This window comes from Monomorium pharaonis, chromosome 8 (genome assembly GCF_013373865.1).
Source record: "Monomorium pharaonis isolate MP-MQ-018 chromosome 8, ASM1337386v2, whole genome shotgun sequence".
Taxonomy (NCBI): Eukaryota; Metazoa; Arthropoda; class Insecta; order Hymenoptera; family Formicidae; genus Monomorium; species Monomorium pharaonis.
This window is the reverse complement of record NC_050474.1, coordinates 10,610,563-10,630,769: the sequence shown is the minus strand read 5'-3', so window position 1 is coordinate 10,630,769 and position 20,207 is coordinate 10,610,563. Positions and strand designations below refer to the sequence as shown.

Genomic DNA, 20,207 nt, shown 5'->3' with positions numbered 1-20,207 from the left:
GCCTAGCGACCGCAAACGCGCATATCGCTGAGCGATCTTATCTTGCCATATGATCGGCAATTCTGGTAGCCACCTGAAGAATTCTATCAATAATTATTAGCACTTGAGGCTGTAAGCTGCGGAATAAAAAATTTCTTTAGTTGAAGATACAAATTCGAAAATTTTCCAAGTCCCGTCAAAATGGAAATATTTCTCGGTAACCGACAGTTCTATTGAAAATTTTGGTAGCCTTTCAAAGAATTTTATCGATAATTATTAGCATTAGAAGCATTTTTTAATTTTTAATAACAAGTAGTCAACTTCACGTATTTTCCGTCACTGACTTTCTCTTGTACCTCCGCGCTTATTGACTTATTACAATGATGAATTAAGGCAAAACTATTTACCGCATCGAAAAATAGTATTAAACATTTCTTCTTGTATTTTCATTCTCTATCGCATGGTGCTAAGCAAATTCGTTTTTGTAACATCCTGCATATATATATATATATATATATATAGGGTATCTTAAACCATGTGGGTCAACTCTCGTAAACAGGTAGAAGGGATCGAGATGAACATAAAGATCCAATATTATTTTGGATTAGGCCCGATAATAATCGAGATATTAACGTATGGAATCTGCAAATAGTCTAATTAATTTCTATCATAATTGTAAACAGTAAATTAATGAAAGCTTATCGTACATTTGCAATAGACTTTTTTTTATGACTCGAGCGAATCGAGCTTTTCCCTCGGCGCGTTCTTATTCGTATAATTTGAAAAATTAATCTCGATTATTGATGGACTTAACCCAAGACAATGTTGGACTTTTATGTTTATCTCAATCTTTTCTACCTCTTTATGAGCATTGATTCACATGATCAGGGACACCTTGTATATAGTTGCTGCATATTGCGCTTTATACATAAAATATTTGTATAATTGACAAAAAAATGTTTTATATAAACGATTTCTTGGAATACTCATATATATATTAAATTTTATAAATTTCATGCTATTTATATATCAACTTGTAAATATTTTGTATAGATGACTCATGTTAGAAGAAAAGGAAAAAAGGAATTTGCTGCTTATTATATCGATTTAGAATATATTTTATCTACATATTTTTTTTTATCTACGGAGAACTTAATTATTGTAAATTCGAAACGATATAAAAACTGCTATATTATTTGATAGAAGATATTTTTTAGTTGCATTTATATTTAAAACTTCAGAAATTAATATCTGAAATTGTATTTTCTAATTTTATTTAAGGAATACATTTTGAAAACAAAGTAGTACATTAGTATCGACGATTTTTTTCCTTGATAATTTCTATATTTAACTTATCAAAATTTATCTTAAGGGGGTCTTCTACTGTAAAGAGCGAATTTCTGCGCTATTTTTGGAAATTGCTTCCAATAGAAAGGGTTTCCCGATACATGCCGCATTCTGGTATAGCGTTGCGCCGACGTTTCGCAAACGTTGCAGTTTGTATTATCAGGGCTAGGAGCTTCGATACTGAACTTTCTTGGATTGTAACCGTTCTTATATACGCCTTGTTCTGGTGATAGGAGTGGTGGTGAGGGAAGGGGTGGAGTTGTTCGTCCAATAGTAGCACAGTTCATGGGCCTACTATTGGTCAACTGTTGGCCAATCTTAATACAATATTAATTGGCAAATATTAAGCCAATATTGTATTAAAACAATAGTACCATCAGTTGACCAATAGTAGGCCCATGAACTGTGCTATGATTGGACGAACAACTCCGCCCCCTCCCCTCACCTCCATCCCTATCATCAGGACAAGAGATATATAAAGACGGTTACAATCCAAGAAATGTCAGTATCGGAGCTCCTAGCCCTGATGATGCAAACTGCAACGTTTGCGAAACGTCGTTTTGCGCAACGCTGTATCAGAACGCGGCATGTATCCGGTAGCTCTTTCTATTGGAAGCAATCGTCAATGGCCGTAAAAGCTTAAAGTTAAGTTAAAATTTTTGGAAATTTTTTGTGAGAACTTATAAGGTTTTTTGGAATCGGGTTTTTTCTATTATATTAGTACACTTTTAAAGTTTATTTTAACATTTTGTTTATTAAAAAATATTAATAAATAAAAACGTTATAATGTTGCAAAGTTATACATGTAAAAAAGTGTCTCACAGTGATTCCGACTCTTGTAGTTATCTGAAACAAAATAACCAAAAAGATTCTTAATTAGTAAGACATTGGGTATAGTCCCCACCAAAATTGTTATTAAAAAATTAAATTTTGCTAAATGGCATTATTTGAAAAAAAATCACTTTTTTACGGTTTTTTTGTAAACAAATTACTGTAAAATTAATAAAAATAATTTTTTTAGCTTGATTGAGATAGGGGCTATAGCGACACATCTACTAAATACGTGTGCAAAACCTTATCTTAATCGGACAATTAGAACCCGAGATATCTTTGTGACCAGTTTGAAAAACATGGTTTGAAAATGAGAAAAACGTTTAAAGTTTTTCGTATTGATTTCTTATGATTACGTACAAATAACGTTACTTACATTAATCGGCGATGCCTGCACCGTACAGTGGACCTTCCTTGTTCTCATAAAACTCATATAATGTTAATCTTTCGTCCCTACGGAATGTTTGAATACAATACTCCCTACTGTGAAGAAGGAAGCAGCTGCTATGCGGCGCGCAGCTTCCGAGTGCCAAGCACTGCTCTTTATTATGCTATAACTTAATTAATTTTGTGAATTGAGCAAAATCGTTTTGCAGACATATTTAGTATACTACATACTTACAAAATATGCAAAAAGGTTTCGATTTTTTTTGACCCGCTACAGTAGAAGACCCCCTTAACGTAACTAATTTAATGTATAGTTTTAACTTTTATTTATTATTAAGTTAAGAAAAAATAACTAATCCAACTCTTATGTTTAGTGGTGACACTATGCCCTGTGAAAATCTCATAAAACTTGGTAAAAATTGCGATCTACTCATCCATGAAGCGACGATGGAGGATGATTTGATAGAGGAAGCGAAATTGAAGCTCCATTCAACGGTTTCGCAAGCTATAAAGGCAGGTCAGCAGATGGAATCAAAGTTTACGCTGTTGACACATTTCAGCCAGCGGTACTCGGTCATACCTCACTTGCCGTCTAGCAAAAACGATCTTAAATTAGACAACGTCGGCGTCGCGTATGACAATATGCATATCATTCTGTCGCAGCTGCCACTGTTGCCTTTAATGTACTCGACATTGAAAATCATGTTTCATAAGTATTATCTGGAAATAGAGGATCGAGCTGCTAAAAGACAACGAATGACAGCCGAATAAATGTTTTATACAACAATGTAAAATGTAAATTATTATAACAACTTCCATTTTATTAACATTCGATAGTTCTCCGTTGACGACTTAAAAAGTCGACATTTTTTTAGAAACATTTAATGAATATTGCATAGATTTAACTGGCTATTAAAAGTTTACTCCTTTTCATCCATTAAGATTCAATTAGTCAAATGGCAAGATTTCGTAAAAAAAATATGATTATGAAAAAAACCTTTATGAAATATAAAAAGTGCATTAATCTTTTGCGGCACACATTTTTCTATTAATCGGATTTTTATGAAAATTGGTATAGAAAGGTTTTTAGGGTCGCTGATTACGAATCTGCCATCAGATTTTAATGATTCTTTTTCAAAATGGCGGATCCAATATGGCAAGTCATGATTTGAGTATTTTTTATCGGTTTTTTATGGAAATTGGTATACAGTTTACGTTCTATCTACCATTGTCGAAAAAATGAAAACATATAAAATCTCCAAAAAAATTTCTATCCCATTATTTGAAATTTTCCATTTTAAAATTTCAAAAATCTGACCTACACATAATCAACCTAGAAAAGTTAGTTCTGTACATCTGTTCTTGTAAAAAAAGTAAGAAACTCCGAAATTTTTCAACATTCCGACCCGAGAAAATTCAATATATCAATTTCCACAAAAAATCTATAAAAATACTCAAAATTGTGAATCGCCATATTGGATCCGCCATTTTGAAAAAAAAATCGTCGAAATCTCATAGCGGATTCGTAATCAGCGACTCAAAAAAACCTCTGTATACTGATTTTTGCAGCTTCATGTTTCTTCCTTTTTTCTGACATACATTGTAAAAAAACACCCTTTTTGTTACTTTATTTATATATATAACAAAATTAACTAATAATAAAGGAAAATTACACCCTACCAAATACTACTAAAACTCTTACTAAAATAAAATTACAAGAAAAAATAATAAAATGCAGTATTTGGTGTCTGAAAAATTAAAAAAATGACTTCAAGATAGGTGGTCGATATATCGTCCATCATGCCGCAAAAGGTTAAGCACAATTATTTTACAATTAATTGTTATAAATAAATTATTAAATATTAATTGTAAAGGGTAGATTGTAGAAAGATTGTAGAGAAATATTGATTGTAATAGATTATATCCATTAGTTTTACGGAATAAGTTACAAAAAAAATACGTATAGTCTTTTTGAAATTGTTTTTTTTTATACAAAAAAATACAACAATTTGTTCTAAAATTTATTTTTAAGCCTTAATAGATTAATTTTTTAAATTGTTCAGAATCTGTAAACAAAATAACTTACGTCTCTCATAACTTGTATAAGACAGTTAAAACTTAATACTCAAGTTAAATAATAAAATTAAATTAATCAAAGGATGGTTTTTGGTAAGAGACAGAAAAACAGTAAGTTTCTTGTTTAACATTGACAAAAAATAAGGCGCAGATAATTCCTTGTGTTATACTATATATATTCTTCTGTCTCGATGGAAAATACTTATAGATCTAAAATTGAGCATAACTTGAATTATTCTTTGTAAATTTATGCATATATAGTTCTGTATATAAATGGTTTGTGAAAGGGACATTTGTAATTGAGGAAATAATTCGATGAAATCTGACTAATAAAAAATTGTCTTATTATATCCTTTAATTTATTACACCCATTGTTTTTAATATAGTTCTAGCATGAACAAGTAGTAAAAAGAGAAGATAGCTGTTTACAAAAGTATAAGTTTAAGAGCGCAATAAGTGTAAAGTCATTGATGAATTGAGACAAACATCTGAGCAATGTCTTGTCCAAATAAGAGAAAATATTCAACAAACATATATATTTTTGTTTAATTATAGACACGTGTTTTGTTGTAGCATTGTAAACACATGTTTTACTTTTATTTAGAATTGGTTCGGAATCTCTCACACCCCAAGTAAATTATAATATTTAATACGCTTTAATGATACTCATAACGCCATCCGAAAGTCCGTGTTTGAACTTGTGACAGACATGATCCGCGCTTCGTTATAAAGCTCCGTAATTCGTAACTCCTACAAGTTATTCGCGAAGGAGTGAGCACTCTAAACTAATAATCATATCGAGAATACATTTTCTACAATTGGTTACCGCGATCAAGAGAATCAAATTCTTGCTCGACCGCTGTAGACGAGCTCTGCTATTTAAAAGAGAGAGGAAGGGAGGGAAGAGAAAGAGAGAGAATGAATGAATGAAGTTTATTAGTTTGCTCAGTTATTATGTGTTACATAAATTTATATACATAAAATATGCTTTTTCTACAGAATTTTATTGCAATAGTCTCATCTTGTCTAATTTTTCTTCCATCTTCACTCCTAATTATTTCTAGTCTATCCCTTAAGTGATTTGGTACCAAGTTATGAATTTTAAATATAAATATGCATACATTATAGTGTAGGCTCTGTTTTATAGATATAAATTGCAACGTAACGTATTTTCTATTTTAGTATACCTATATACAGGGTGTTACAAAAGCATCAGATTTGCTTAGCATCATGCGATAGAGAATGAAAATCTAAGAAGAAATGTCTAATACTATTTTTCGATGCGGTAAATAATTTTGCCTTAATTCATCATTGTAATAAGTCAATAAGCGCAGAGGTACAAGAGAAAGTCAGTGACGGAAAATGCCTGAAGTTGACTCCTTATTAAAAATTAAAAAATGCTTCTAATGCTAATAATTATCGATAAAATTCTTTAGAAGGCTACCAAAATTTTTAATAGAACTGTCGGTTACCGAGAAATATTTCCATTTTGACGGGACTTAAAAATTTTCGAATTTGTATCTTCAACTAAAAAAATTTTTTATTTCGCAGCTTACAGCTTTGAGTGCTAATAATTATCGATAGAATTCTTTAGGCGACTATCAGATCTGCCGAGTACCGAAAAAATTTTTACCGCTATAGGACTTACAAAGATTTGTCTATCAGGCAAAGTAAGAAAAAATTCAATGGTAATTAAATTTATTTATTATAAAACGATAAAACATAACAAATGCTTCTTATAACAAGTGCTCAAAGTGTCCACCATTAGCTTCCAAACATTTAATTGCTCTATTTATGACACTTTCTGTGGCATGTTAAATGTGGTGTCGTTGTACATTATTAAACGCTATTTGCTCCTTCAATTCGTCCTGCGTTTCTATGCGATTAATTTATAGCATTTGTAACCTGCATAATGTGCTGGACATTCATCATGCATAAAAATAATGTTGCGTCTAAGTAACGGCATATCGTCGATAGCAGCAGGAGGCAAAATAATAAATTTGGCAACTCGTCGCGTAAAAATTCCATGTAATTGAGACCGTTTATCCTTTCCGGTAAAAATCGACAGTTCTGGTAGCCGCCTGAAGAATTCTATCGATAATTATTAGCACTCGAAGCTGTAAGCTGCGGAATAAAAAAGTTTTTTAGTTGAAGATACAAATTCGAAAATTTTCCAAGTCCCGTCAAAATGGAAATATTTCTCGGTAACCGGTAATTTCCATTTTGCAACACCCTGTATATATATTTCTCTTTAATTCTTTTCTTATACTTCTCAAGACTATAAACTTATTTTGCTTGCATTCATTTTTAGCATATTGAACCTCATTCACTCTTCAACTATATTAAATATCAAAGTCATTTTTCCTTCTATTTCTGCACTACCTTCTCCAACTACATATATTAATGTATCACCCGCGAACATTTTTATACTACAGCCTGGGCAAATTTTTATTATATTATTAATGTATATAATAAACAACAAGGGCCCCAACACAGATCCCTGTGGCACACCATGCTCAGTCCGCATTTTGAACAATTATTATCAATACGAACTTGCTACAATCTATTTTTAAGATATGTTTTTATCCATTCTAATACATTTCCTCTAATACCGTACTGATATAATTTTTCTATTAATCTATTTTTATTTACTGTTTCAAATGCTCTTTTAAGATTCATAAATATTACTCCTATTACTTTCCCCTCACTAATTCATAATTCTAAAACTTTCTTATATATCGGTAAAATATTAAATCTAAATTCGCTTGCTTTCCTAGCTTTTTCAATCTTTGGTATCGGTATTATTCTCGATTATTTCCACCTTTGTAGATAACAATCTTTTTTTAGAGATTAATTAATAACATTAACAAATTGTTTTTTAACCCTTTTTGGATCAAAATGGTATATTTTTTTGAACTTTTAACGCTTTATCTGTTGATGTAATCAACCTAGTAAAAATGTTTTGAATACCATTTTTGAACGCAAAAATCCTCTTTCAGATGCAGTCATTAAAATTGACCTATAAAATCTTTGAAAAAAGTCACAGCTTATTTCTTCGAAAATTTTTTTCAAAAATCCTATATTTTGAATTTGAAAATAAGTGGTCAGAACATCTCTACCATGGTAGAAAGTGTCATCTGTATCTGCTTTAAAAGATCTCATCGCGATTTTTTTGAAAATTCAATATGGCAACTTCAATATGGCGACTCAAAGTCAAATTCAGCAAATTAAAAAAAATCGATATTTCTTTCACTCACTAAATATAATCTAAAACTGACTAGAATTCATCAACACCACGTATAAAATGCTTGAAAATTATCAATATTCCAATATTGTCAAATCATTGTCAGTCCTAAGAATCTATGATCTTTTATGCAGACGGCATTAGTGTCACCCAAAATACACTGGCGTGGAAGTTGCTTGGTTGGATTTGTATCTCGTATGTGTGTGTGCGTGTGCGTGCGTGCGTGTGTATGTGTGCGTATGCTGTTTGTCTGTCTGTCTCTATCTGTATCTCTGTCTGTTTGTCTGTATACACCATGAAATGAGATCACCATGAAAAATCTAAGTAAAAAATTTTAGACTTAAAGCTTTCACGACCATTGACGTTGCTTCCAATAGAAAGGACTTCCGGATACATGCCGCGTCCTGGTACAGCGTTGCATCGACGTTTCGCAAACATTGCAGTTTGCATCATCAGAGTTAGAAGCTCCGATACTCTCTTGGATTGTAACCGTCTTTATATATTCCTTGTTCTGGTGGTAGGGATGGTGATGAGAGGACGGAGTTATTCGGCCAACAAAAAAGTAAGTATGATGAGATGAGTCTCAGGTCCAAACTTCAGTTTCCACACATACAATAAAGAATCTTAGCAGTTAAGCTTTATCTCCATCTGAAGTTTCTGTTCTTTCTAAAGGACTTAATTTTGCAATCACCCCTATTAGCATCCCTAGGGAAGAAATCATCAGCCAAATTGAAACGGCTATTTTTCACCTCCTGAAGAAAGCAACGACATTAGAAGATGGACGGCCAATGTCCTCCACAAGGCAAAACTCCCCAGCCAAAATATAAGCAGAGAAGAACGCTTAGCACTCAAAAATCTGAAACAAAACAGTATTTTGAGTCTACCAGCAGACAAAAGGAACACGACGGTGGTTATGGATAAAGAAGATTACTGCAATAAGATCAAGGCCTTGCTCTCGAATAACAAAATTTATAAAAAACTTAAACGCAACCCGACTTCATCTATAGAGAAGAAAACGATCTCTCTTGTTGAAAACGCAGATTTTTCTTTTCAACCTCTTAGAAATTTAATCCGCAAAGAATCTTTGGCTTCTAGACTCTACGGTCTTCCTAAGATTCACAAAGAATCAGTGCCATTACGCCCCATTGTTAGCAACATAGGTGGACCCACCTCTAATTTAGCCCGCTATCTTATTAAACCTCTCCAAGAACTTATTGGACTCAATGATTCTAATATTAAGAATTCAATAGATTTCGTGAACAAAATCACTAAAATCAAAACAAAAATTATTGATATCCTTGTAAGCTTTGATATAGTGTCATTGTTCACAAATGTGCCAATCCAAGACACTTCGAACATTATCAGGAAATCCGACAGAATTTTTACGAACCTCCTTCCATTAATAGAATACTGTTTAACGTCAACTTATTTTTAGTTTCAAGGAAAATTCTTTGAACAAATTTCTGAAGCAGCAATGGGCTCTCCCATCATCTCCCACATCATCTCACCATCGTAAATATCTTTATGGAACATTTGAAAATTAAATTCTAAAAAACTCTTTCAAACCATCTATATGATTCCGATATGTTGATGACACTTGTGATTTGGAGCCATGGCAAAGAAACTCTTCCTCAATTTCCTGCCTTTCTTAACTCTCAGCATTCTAACTTTCAGTTTACAATAAAAGTAGAACAAAACAATCAAATCTTTTTTCTAGATGTGTTGGTTAGAAGGAACGGAGATGGTACTTTAAGCCATCAGGTCTATCGAAAACCAACATACACAGATCGATATCTTTACGCCACCTCTCACCATTATCCTTCGCAAAAGAATTCAGTCATTAGTTCACTGGTATATAGAGCCTTTAAAATTTCCGAAACAACTTCTTTGAATGGGGAATTAGAACATCTTAATCAAGTTCTAACAAAAAATGAATATAATAGTAGAAACATCAGTCAAACAGTCCAAAGATTAAAGAACAAAAAAGAGAAAGAAAAAGAAAGAGAAGATAACAAGATGGCTTTCCTTCCGTATCTTCAAGGTACGATAGAACGCACTAGCAAAATTTTGCGTAGACACAATATAAAAATGATCTTCAAACCACAAAGGAAGATTTTTCAATTACTTCCTAATCCGAAGGATCAGAGACCACGCTTAGAATCACCATATATAAAAAATCTCGTGCTTTTGTGGAAAAGGGTACATAGGAAAAACCGGGAGGAAGATCAATACACAAATCAAAGGACATCAACGGTGTACCAAATACGGCCACTTTTCTCAATCAGCCTTAGCCGAAAACTGGATGGAGACTGGACACTCCGTGCAATACGAAAAAGTTACAATGTTAGCTCTTTCTCAAGGTTACATTGCCAGGAAACATCGTGAAAGTCTAGAAATTTTGAAACATCCCGATAACCTTAATCGTAATAAAGGTTATCAGATAAGTCCGAGGCATACTGTTCTCCCGGTTTTTTAATTGATCAATTAAAAACATTTCCGAACAACACATATGAATTGGCAAATAGTAAGTCAATATTGTATTAAGATTGGCCAACAATTGATCAATAGTAGGCAAATGAACTACTATTGGACGAACAACTCCGCCCCCTCCCCTCACCCCCATCCTTATCATACTACCATCAGGACAAGGGGTATAATAAAGACGGTTACAATCCAAGAGAGCTCAATATCAGAGCTCCTAGCCCTGATGATGCAAACTGCAACGTTTGCGAAACGTTAGCGCAACTCTGTACCAGGGAGTGTTCTTCACTTGGACACGGTGAAAATGGACACAAAATAATGTACACATTTCAAATGGACACGGTTCATTTCGACACAGAAATTTTAGACAGAGTAATTCTGTACACAGGAAAAATAAATTCTGGACAAATTACAATTTAAACACGATAAAAATGTACATCATGCAATTAGACACATAAAATTTGTACATTGCAAAGTTGTACACCGCCAAGTTATACACCATAAAGTTGTACACCGTAAAATTATACACCGTTCATTTAGACACGTAAAAGTTGTACACCGCAAAGTTGTACACCACAAAGTTTTGCGTGGAAAGTCGCAAACCCATGTGATGGCCTTCGCCTTTCCTCCCGCACCCACCCTGTCAAAGTCGCTAACCCATGTTATACATTGCAAACAAAGTAAAGTTTATATGTGTTTGCAGATTTCCAATACAATATATACGGTATACAACTTTGCAGTGTACAAGTTTGCGATGTACAACTTTGCGGTGTACAACTTTTACGTGTCTAAATAAACGGTGTACAACTTTACGGTGTATAACTTGGCGGTGTACAACTTTGCAATGTACAAATTTTACGTGTCCAATTGCACGTTGTACATTTTCATCGTGTTTAAATTTTAATTTGTCCAGAATTTATTTTTCCTGTGTACAAAATTTCTGTGTCGAAATGAACCGTGTCCATTTGAAACGTGTACATTATTTTATGTCCATTTGCACTGTGTCCAATTGTACTGTGTTTAAGTGAACTACTCCCGTACCAGGATGCAGCATGTATCCGGAAGCCCTTTCTGTTGGAAATAAATCTAAGAAATATCGATTTTTTAGAATTTGCTGAACTTTGAGCCACCATATTGAAGTCGCCATTGAATTTTTAGAAAAATTGCGATAAAGTCTTTTAGAGCAGATAACACTTTCTGTCATGGTAGAGATATTCTGACCACTTGTTTTCGAACTCAAAATATAGGATTTTTGAAAAAAATTTTCGAAGAAATAAGCTATGACTTTTTTCAAAAATTTCATAGGTTAATTTTGACGACGGCATTTGAAAGAGGAGGTTTTTTGCGTTCGAAAATGGTATTTAAAAAATGTTTACTAGATTGATTACATCAAAAGATAGAGCGTTGAAAGTTAAGAAGAAAATGTGGCATTTTGAAAATATTTCTTTCAATATATCGCTAGCTATTCCCTCTTTTTATTACTGCATTTTTCTTAGTTTTATACTGTACCCAGCTGCACTCCGTATTTTCAGTTATAGCTTTCCTAAATGCTTTATCTCTACTAGTTGCTGCTTCCCTAATCTCATCTGAGAACCACACTTTTCCTTCCCAGACTTTCGGAATTCGAAATTCTTTTCTTAGTGCTGTAATATCTAACGCACCGACTATACTATTTACAAAACTACAAGATCGTTCGTTGGTTTCCTGAACTTTGCCTTATATTTTTCTTTACTAGTAGACTAAATTCATTAATACTAAATTTATTATAATTTCTCTCAGTAAATACTCTATATTTAGTAGCATTTTTCTTCCTCCTTAATGCATTTTTTATCTATGCATGGTCCGTTATTTTAGGCTCATGGACCACATGTACCTGTGCCATATTATTAGCAAAGACTAAGTCTATTGTTGTTTAACTATTCTTTTATAATTCTCGTCTGACTATTAACTATTTGCTTCATACTTAAACTAGACGTTCGTAATTTTTTTTGTGTAATATAAATCTGTCTTAAAATCTATGTTAAAGTCTCTTACTATCATACATTCTCCTTTTATCACCAAATCCTCTACAATTTCTTCTAAGAACCGCAGAAAATCGCCATTAGAGACATTCGGTGAGTGATATACTACCATTAGTGCCCCTTTATAAAATTTTTTTTATATCTATCGCATAACATCAGCAATTCGCACTTACATATTTAATCAATATCAATTCATACTTAATGTCTTTTCTTAGGTATAATATTGTACCTTCTGTACTTCTATTCTCTCCATCACATTTAATTATATCATAACCCAGCACATTCACTTCATTATCTTCTATTTCAGATGTCAGCCTCGGACAATACTATAATTGCTGGATGAATTTTCTTTATAACTTGGTTATGTATTTTAACCTTGTGCGCTATCAAACTTTGCGCATTCGTATACAGTATCAGTTCCTCTTCCTTCTGTGATTGCTATTTTGTATCCTCTCAGCCGGTATTTCTTTTCTTCTCTTGTAAAATCCTCTTGAATGTCAGACTCAATGCATCATGGTCATCTTTTATTTTTAGATTATGTGTTTGATTTTTATACATGGGACATTCCACGTCAACTGAGACAGAGCTGTGCCCAAAGTTTAACGCAACAGAGAGAAACGTTTGAGGGCTCAAATTAGTCGTATTTTCATGTACTTTCGAATGCAATATGGCGTTGTTAAAAAATTCAACATGGCGGTCAATACTCATATACCTCGTAAAATGTCAAACTTTATCCGAAAAATGACTACGCCCAAAATTTAACGCAACAAAAAGAAACGTTTGAGGGCTCAAATTAATCGTATTCTCATGTACTTTTATGTGCAACGTAGCCTTCGTATCGAATTTCTTTACACTAGATTTCTTTTAAATTTATTATTTGGAAGCTTTTGAGATCTCTGATCACGATTCTGAATTTAGAGTTTCGAAATTCAAAGCATTAGTATTGTATTGTATTATATTCTGCAGTATTACAGGCAAAGTGAAGAAAGATAAAATGTCGAATATTCATATTGAAGTTAGTCCTAACCCTAGTAAACGCAGAGAGCTTTTGACATGATAAGAATAGTATATTTTGTGTGGGATCGGTGTGTTTGTGTGTTTTACTTCTCACTAGAGATATTCCACCGCGTGGAGTTATTTGGTCGCCCTGAAAAGGGCGGTTTGTCAGGTGTCCTTAGGACGGTTTGTTAGGCTTCCTCGGTGGCCGGTTGGCGGTGAGGCAGCGAACTCTTCGTAGAACTCCTGAAGTCTCGCCTGGATCCTGGTGTGACTGCCTTGAGACTTCCTTCGTGGAGTCCCGGAAGGAGTGCTGGGCCACGAAAAGTCAGAGCCCTCTGGAGAACTGGCTTGAATGCTGATGTCCGCTTTCGGTCTGGTCAGTGTAGTCTGAGTTTCCACTGATCTCTGTAGGAAGCGTGGAGTCCTGTTCTGTTGAATAGGCGGAAGGTCCCAGGTGATGAGCTTCCATTCTTGTCTGGTCTCCCCCAGTTCGAGTCTTGAAGTCTTTGTGTCAGTTCGAGACGGCGGCCGTTCTGTAGGCCGAGCTGGTCGTGATGACTTCCTCCGTCGAGGCAGGGTGTTGCCGTCGAGCGCACTCCAGTAGGAGGCCCAGTTGCCAAGCTCATTCGAGGAAGAATAACTTAGTGTCGTTCGAGGCCCGGCTAACGAGCATAAGAGGCCCGGTATTGTTAACTTGACGAGCACGTTCCGAGGTGAAGGCCCGTCGTAATCAAAAAGATAGAGCTAAGAAAATATCTAGTATTTATTCTAGCATATTCTCCTCGCTCAGGAATCTTAATTTTAGATTGATTTCTCCGCGCTGCGTGTGATCCTTATATAGCGGGACTGCTGCATTTTACTCCTGAGTGCCCCGGCCGACTGTCGGCTGCGTCGCGCACTACTCGGCTAGCGAGCGCATGGCGATAGACGCGGCGGCGCGCGGTGTAGGCGGTGAGCGCGCGGCGGTGGACACAGCGGCGTAAGTGATGAGCGCGTAATAGCGTAGACGTGCTGACTGGAGTGGCGTAAGACCGCCACATTATGTAAAAAAACGGTGATACAAATACAAACTACCATTCTATAAAAGGTGATCTTTTGCCACTGCTCGTATGAGGCTTTTTGTTTCGACCTTCTGCCTTCCTAATCTTCCGACATTTTACCTTCCTGCACATTTCGCTTGTAATACTGCAGAATATAATGCTACGATACTAATCGGTCTAACGCTTTGAATTTCGAAATTCTAAATAAAGAACCGCGATTGGAGATCTCGAAAGCCCCCGAATAATAAATTTAAAGAAAATTTAGTATAAAGAAATTCGATACGAAAGCTACGTTGCACACGAAAGTACATGAGAATACGATTAATTTGAGCCCTCAAACGTTTCTTTCTGTTGCGTTAAATTTTGGGCGTGGCTATTTTTTGGATAAAATTTGACATTTGATAAGGTCATAGACTTACTAGAATAGACTGCTTAAGGTAGTGGGGGTCCGTCACTGAAAAAAGGATAATTGTCATTAAGATAAGAGTTCTATCTCTTTTTTAATGCAGAATAGTAGGAAAGCATAGCGACCAACAACGGTGTCAGAGCGTGAGCGTGTTGTCGATGTGAGCTTCAGGTGAGATCGGATAATCAAAACGGATATTTTGGGGTTACATGAGTCTAACATGTGAGTAATTTTATTTAAACAATTGAAATAATGGTGTTGAGTTGTTGCGTATGCGAAGTAGAATATGAAAAAGACCTTTCTCGCTGCTACGAAGTTATGCCCACTAGAAAAAAATAGCAATCTATATTAACGACAGTTATCCTTTCTCAGTGACAGATATCTCCACCACCGTTTTTCCACCTCATAAGCAGTGTATTCTAGTAAGTCTATGGATAAGGTATATGGGCGCCGTACTGATCGCCATATTGAATTTTTTAACAACGCCATATTGCATTTGAAAGTACCTGAGAATATGATTAATTTGAGCCCTCAAACGTTTCTTTTTGTTGCGTTAAATTTTGGGCACAACTTTGTCTCAGTTTACGTGGAATGTCCCACAAATTTATACATTTCTTCTTATTTGTTATACAATTGTTTGAGTTGTGATTACCTGCACATTTGTGACACGCTACATTTCGTATACAGTTTTTTGCAAAATGATGGTAACCCCAACATTTAAAGCATCTCTTAATATTAATATGGTTAAATACAGGACATCTTTTCCATCCTATATTTACCTTTCCTGGGCTCAACATTAATTTGTGTTTTTTTTAACTAGTTGAATCATAATGGCGCCTGTTTTACCCCTTCTCTTGGATTGAGTTTTTAATTGTTTCACTATTCTTATACTACTTTCTTCTTGTATTCCATGTTTATTCTTTTTTTTTTATTCAATCAATTCTTCATTACTCAGGTTCCATTCTTTGTCAATATAAACAATTTTTAATTTCGGCTTTATCTGTAGTGACTCAGTAACTTTAAAGCTGGGCTTGTCACCCAGCTTGCTTTATACTTTAGTTTTCAATTTTGCCATTTTTTCTCTAGTCTCACATCCCAAGATGACTGTACCATTGTTTCCTTTTTTTAGCTTCGTTACTCCCATTTCCATATTTTATATCTACTTACTTTTTTATTAACATTGCCGTATTAACATCTTCTTACTGAACTTTGGGTTTAACAATTATAATATTTTCTTTCTTCTTTTCTTTAACCATCTCACTATAACTCTTCTCTGCTCCTCTTGATGAATTATTAGGTCCAGTGGATAGCATCCTTCTTGCTTCTTCTAATTTTTCTTTGATATTCTTTAACTTAAGTTTGACAATTTCCTTTATCATTACTTTAATTTTCTTCTTACATATAGTCTCGTCTTTTATTTCTTTTATTGTTCTTTTATTGTTTCTCATAAGTCATTCTATTTTTAGATTCATACTTGCTGATCCACTCATGATCCACTCACACTTGTGCTTGGTCTTTCAGATGCTCCTGCCGATCCGAGCCTATCTTTGTTGCTACTTGCCGTTTTCTTTACTTCTTCTTTTTCACTATCTATCATAAATTTTGTAAAAGGACCCTGGCACGGTACTAGTTCATCATTTCTAACATAAATTTTGTGTTTACTAACATAGCTTGGATAGTAAAACAGTTTAACGGATGATTTGTATTGTACTACTTTAGTTTTAATAACCTTCTTGTATACCGAACATCGATATTCCGTATCCTCTTCCATAATTTACCGATTGTCAACACCTGCGTTCCGCTGCTGTCTAATTCGCTACACGCCAATAGATTTCATTCACGTCAATGCTTGATTATAACCTCGGCGACACACATAATAATTAATGTACCTCAGTTATTCACAAATCTGTATTTCCCGGCTAGATTCTTGTTACCATTGATCTATGCAACTATCACTACACTAGTTTTTGACTTTCCTTCTGATCTCTTTTCTTTTCGAAACACTATAAAAATGGAGCGACGTTTGACACGACTACTCCATTCCAGAGAGAAAGGAGGGAAGGGGAACGGAGGGAGAGAAATATTAACATTAGCTTTGTCAGCTATTTCAAAATACATTAATTAACTTAAAAACTAATTTAGTACTAACTTACACTTAAAATAAAATTTATCTTACTTGCATTTAATTTTAATCCATTAATATTTAACCATTCCTCAACGACGTTGATTATATTCATTTTCTTTTCGACTTCCTCGCAACTTGCAATGTATAATATGGTATCGTCAGCGAACATTTTTATATTACATTCTTCTGGACAACTATAATCTATGTCGTTTATGTATATAATAAACAGTAACGGTCCTAATACCGAGCCCTGTGGAACCCCGTATCCAGTCTTAATTAGACTGGACATTACATCACCACAACGTACTTGTTGCATTTTATTGCTTAAATATGATTGAAACCAATTAAAAACAATTCCTCTAATTCTATATTGATATAATTTTTGAAGTAATCTTTCTCTATTTACCGTCTTAAATGCTCGCTTTAGATACATAAATATTACTCCTATTATTTCGCCCTCATTGATTATTAATTTCTACTTGTCCATGATCATCTGAATCGCGGTTTCGCACGAATATTGCTTCCTAAATCTCGATTAATGTTCTGAGATAATATTGTTTCTCTTTAAATATATTTCTATCTGTTCCTTAACTACAAGTTCTAACACTTTCATAAATCGGAAGGATATTAATAGGTCTATATTTACTAGTTTTCTTAAATTTAGCTACTTTTGGTATCGGCATATTCGTTGATGTTTTCCACCCATCTGGACATAGAGGACATTCTTCTTCAGAGAATCATTAATTACATCTATAAATTCATTTTTTATCATAAAACATTGACTTTAACAATTCACTTATTATTCCTTCCTCAGTTCCTTTTTTATAAGGTAAATTAATAATAATTACAATAATATTTATTGTTCCCCTTAGGGTTACAATTATATACAGACCATTACAATTATACTATATACATTTTATACATTTGTTCTTTACAATTACATTTACACTGTACATATACTATTACATCTACGCCATACTTTCGCCGTGCCCTGCAACACAATACCTCTCCTTTTCTCTCTCGTTCCTATTTCATATTTATGCCATTCACATTGCTCGTCTATTCTCTTCCTATTACCTACTCGCTTGTCTATCGCCATCTCTTTATTAACATCTATGTCGCCATCGCCATGCCTCTCCGTGCCCTATCATTCCCTATCCTGTTTTCTATCTCTCCAGAACTTCCGTTTCCGTTTACATTTTTTTTCTACTTTTCACTCACTCTTCATACTCGCATTCACTCTCCCTTCCCTCCTCCATCCTTTTCCTTCTCTCTCTTTTTACCTCTCTCATCCATCCGTCTCCTCGTCCATCGTCCGCTAATATCCTTCCCACCTCATATTGCCAACTTTCTTCTCTCTTCTCCCTCAAAGTTCTGCACCTCTTCCACATATGCTCCCATGTCTCCTCTTCCCCTTCGCATAATCATTGTCCCTTTCTTTTTCTTCCCAATTCATTGTCCCCCTCCCTACCTCCCTCGTCTCCTCCCAATCTCTTAGTGCTATTCCTCTATCTTCAAAGAATCTCTTTCTCTCCATCTTCCACTTTGCTAGTCCTTTCTCCTTTAGTGCCCTTTCCCTTATTTTTCCTAAACATCTAGCCAAAACGCTACTTCCTCCTTCTAATACTCTCTCCTCATACCTACATGCCCCTTTTCCCGCTTCTCCTCATTTTTTCTCTTTGAAGTTCCTCTCTTACCAAATATCCCGGTGTTCTTCCCTCCACTCCTAACACCCATCTCAGATACCTTTCCTGTAGCCTTTCTAGATTCTCCCTCTCTTTCCCAAATCTCTACCCCGTAGCTCGCTACCGTCCCTACCAACCTGTCAAACAGCCAAATTCTCTTTCCAATCCCTATCGAACCTTCTTTTTCCTATCCCCCATACCTGTCCCATTACCCTTGCCGCTTTCTCTACTCTATCCTTAACTTGCGCCTCTTGTCCTCCGTTTCTTTTAAATTTGTATCCTAGATAGATGCATTCTTTTACCTCCTCCATTTTCTTACCTTTCCAGTACCAGTTCGCTTTGCAATTCCTACCCCCTCCTTTTCTGAATCTCATTATCTTCGATTTCTTTGCATTTAACTCTAACCCTTTTTTTCTCTAAGTATCCCTCAAATTTACCTATATATACTTATCATGCTTTCTTCATCCTCTGCTAACATTACTATGTCGTCTGCATACATCAGCGCGTGAATCTTCTCTTCCCCTAGCCTCACTCTTCCCCACCTGACTTTTCTTAGTTCCTCCTCTAAATCTGCTATCAATATGTTAAACAGCGTGCGGCTTAGTGGGCATCCTTGTCTCAGCCCTCTTGCCGTCCAGAAACTCTTACTCAGATTACTTCCTATTCTCACTCTACTTTTCGTTCCCCTTAGTATCTCCTCTGTCCTTTCCACTAGTCCCTCCCTTATCCCGCTTTCTCTCATTGCCTTTATTACTTCCCTCCTATCCACCGAATCGAAAGCTGCCTTCAGATCTACAAAAAATGCTATTAGTTTTCTTCCTTTTCTGCTTATTTCCCTATTTACCAAATAATTTAGCACGTAAATATTGTCTATTGTTCCCATTCCCTTCCTAAAACCTGTCTGATTTGGTGATATCATTCCTTCCCCTTCTATTTCCTCTCTCATCATTGGTGTCGATGGCATTCCTCATCTGGTCCTACGCGTTGCGTGGCCTTGTATTGCGTCCAGGCTCAATCTTTTCAACCTTTCTCTTGAGCGGTCTGTGTTTCCCCCTGATTGGAACCTAATTCGCCCTCTTTCCAAGATTCGCACTCCCTTGTCTCCATCTGATACACGACCGATTGCTAATCTGCCTGAAATGTCTAAGATTCTTGAGAGGATTGTCGTGGATCAACTGGTTGCTTATTTACATGAACACAATCTACTTGATACTAGACAGTCAGCGTATCGCTCGGGTCACAGCACTCAATCTGCTCTTCTTCGTGTGTGCAATGACATTAGGGCGGGAGTCGAGGAGGGGCGGGTTACCCTCATGATTATATTTGATTTCAACAAGGCGTTTGACACTGTTCCACATCTCGCGCTTCTTTCTAAGCTTAAGCTACTTAGCTTCTCTGATTCCGTACTTAATTGGGTGTACTCCTACCTTACTGGTCGCTCTCAGGCTGTCGCCGATGATCTTGGTAACCATTCTGAATGGCTCCCTGTCCCCCGCGACGTTCCTCAGGGTTTTGTACTCGGCCCACTCTTATTCTCATTATTCATCAATGACATCGGTAGCGTCTTATCCTTCTCTAATTACATG

The 20,207-nt window shown here is 35.2% G+C and overlaps 2 protein-coding genes across 5 annotated transcripts in view; both read left to right on the top strand.

The window, feature by feature from the left end:
• Positions 1 to 4,968, top strand: part of LOC105834378 (ribonuclease Z, mitochondrial) — an 84,350-nt gene extending 79,382 nt beyond the window's left edge. For 2 of the 4 annotated variants that reach the window (XM_036291587.1, XM_036291588.1), the window contains exon 6: positions 2,919 to 3,315. In XM_036291587.1, coding sequence (XP_036147480.1) covers positions 2,919 to 3,315 — 397 coding nt within the window. Of the gene's footprint in view, positions 1 to 2,918 lie in introns of all 4 variants that reach the window. The other 2 variants (XR_004964509.1, XM_036291585.1) reach the window with 2 other exon arrangements.
• Positions 4,969 to 8,641: 3,673 nt separating this feature from the next.
• LOC118646825 lies at positions 8,642 to 10,340 on the top strand. The gene is made up of 3 exons (XM_036290552.1): positions 8,642 to 8,774; positions 9,582 to 9,905; positions 10,063 to 10,340. The coding sequence occupies exons 1-3, from the start codon at positions 8,642 to 8,644 to the stop codon at positions 10,338 to 10,340; spliced, it is 735 nt and encodes a 244-aa protein (XP_036146445.1).
• Positions 10,341 to 20,207: the final 9,867 nt, after the last annotated feature.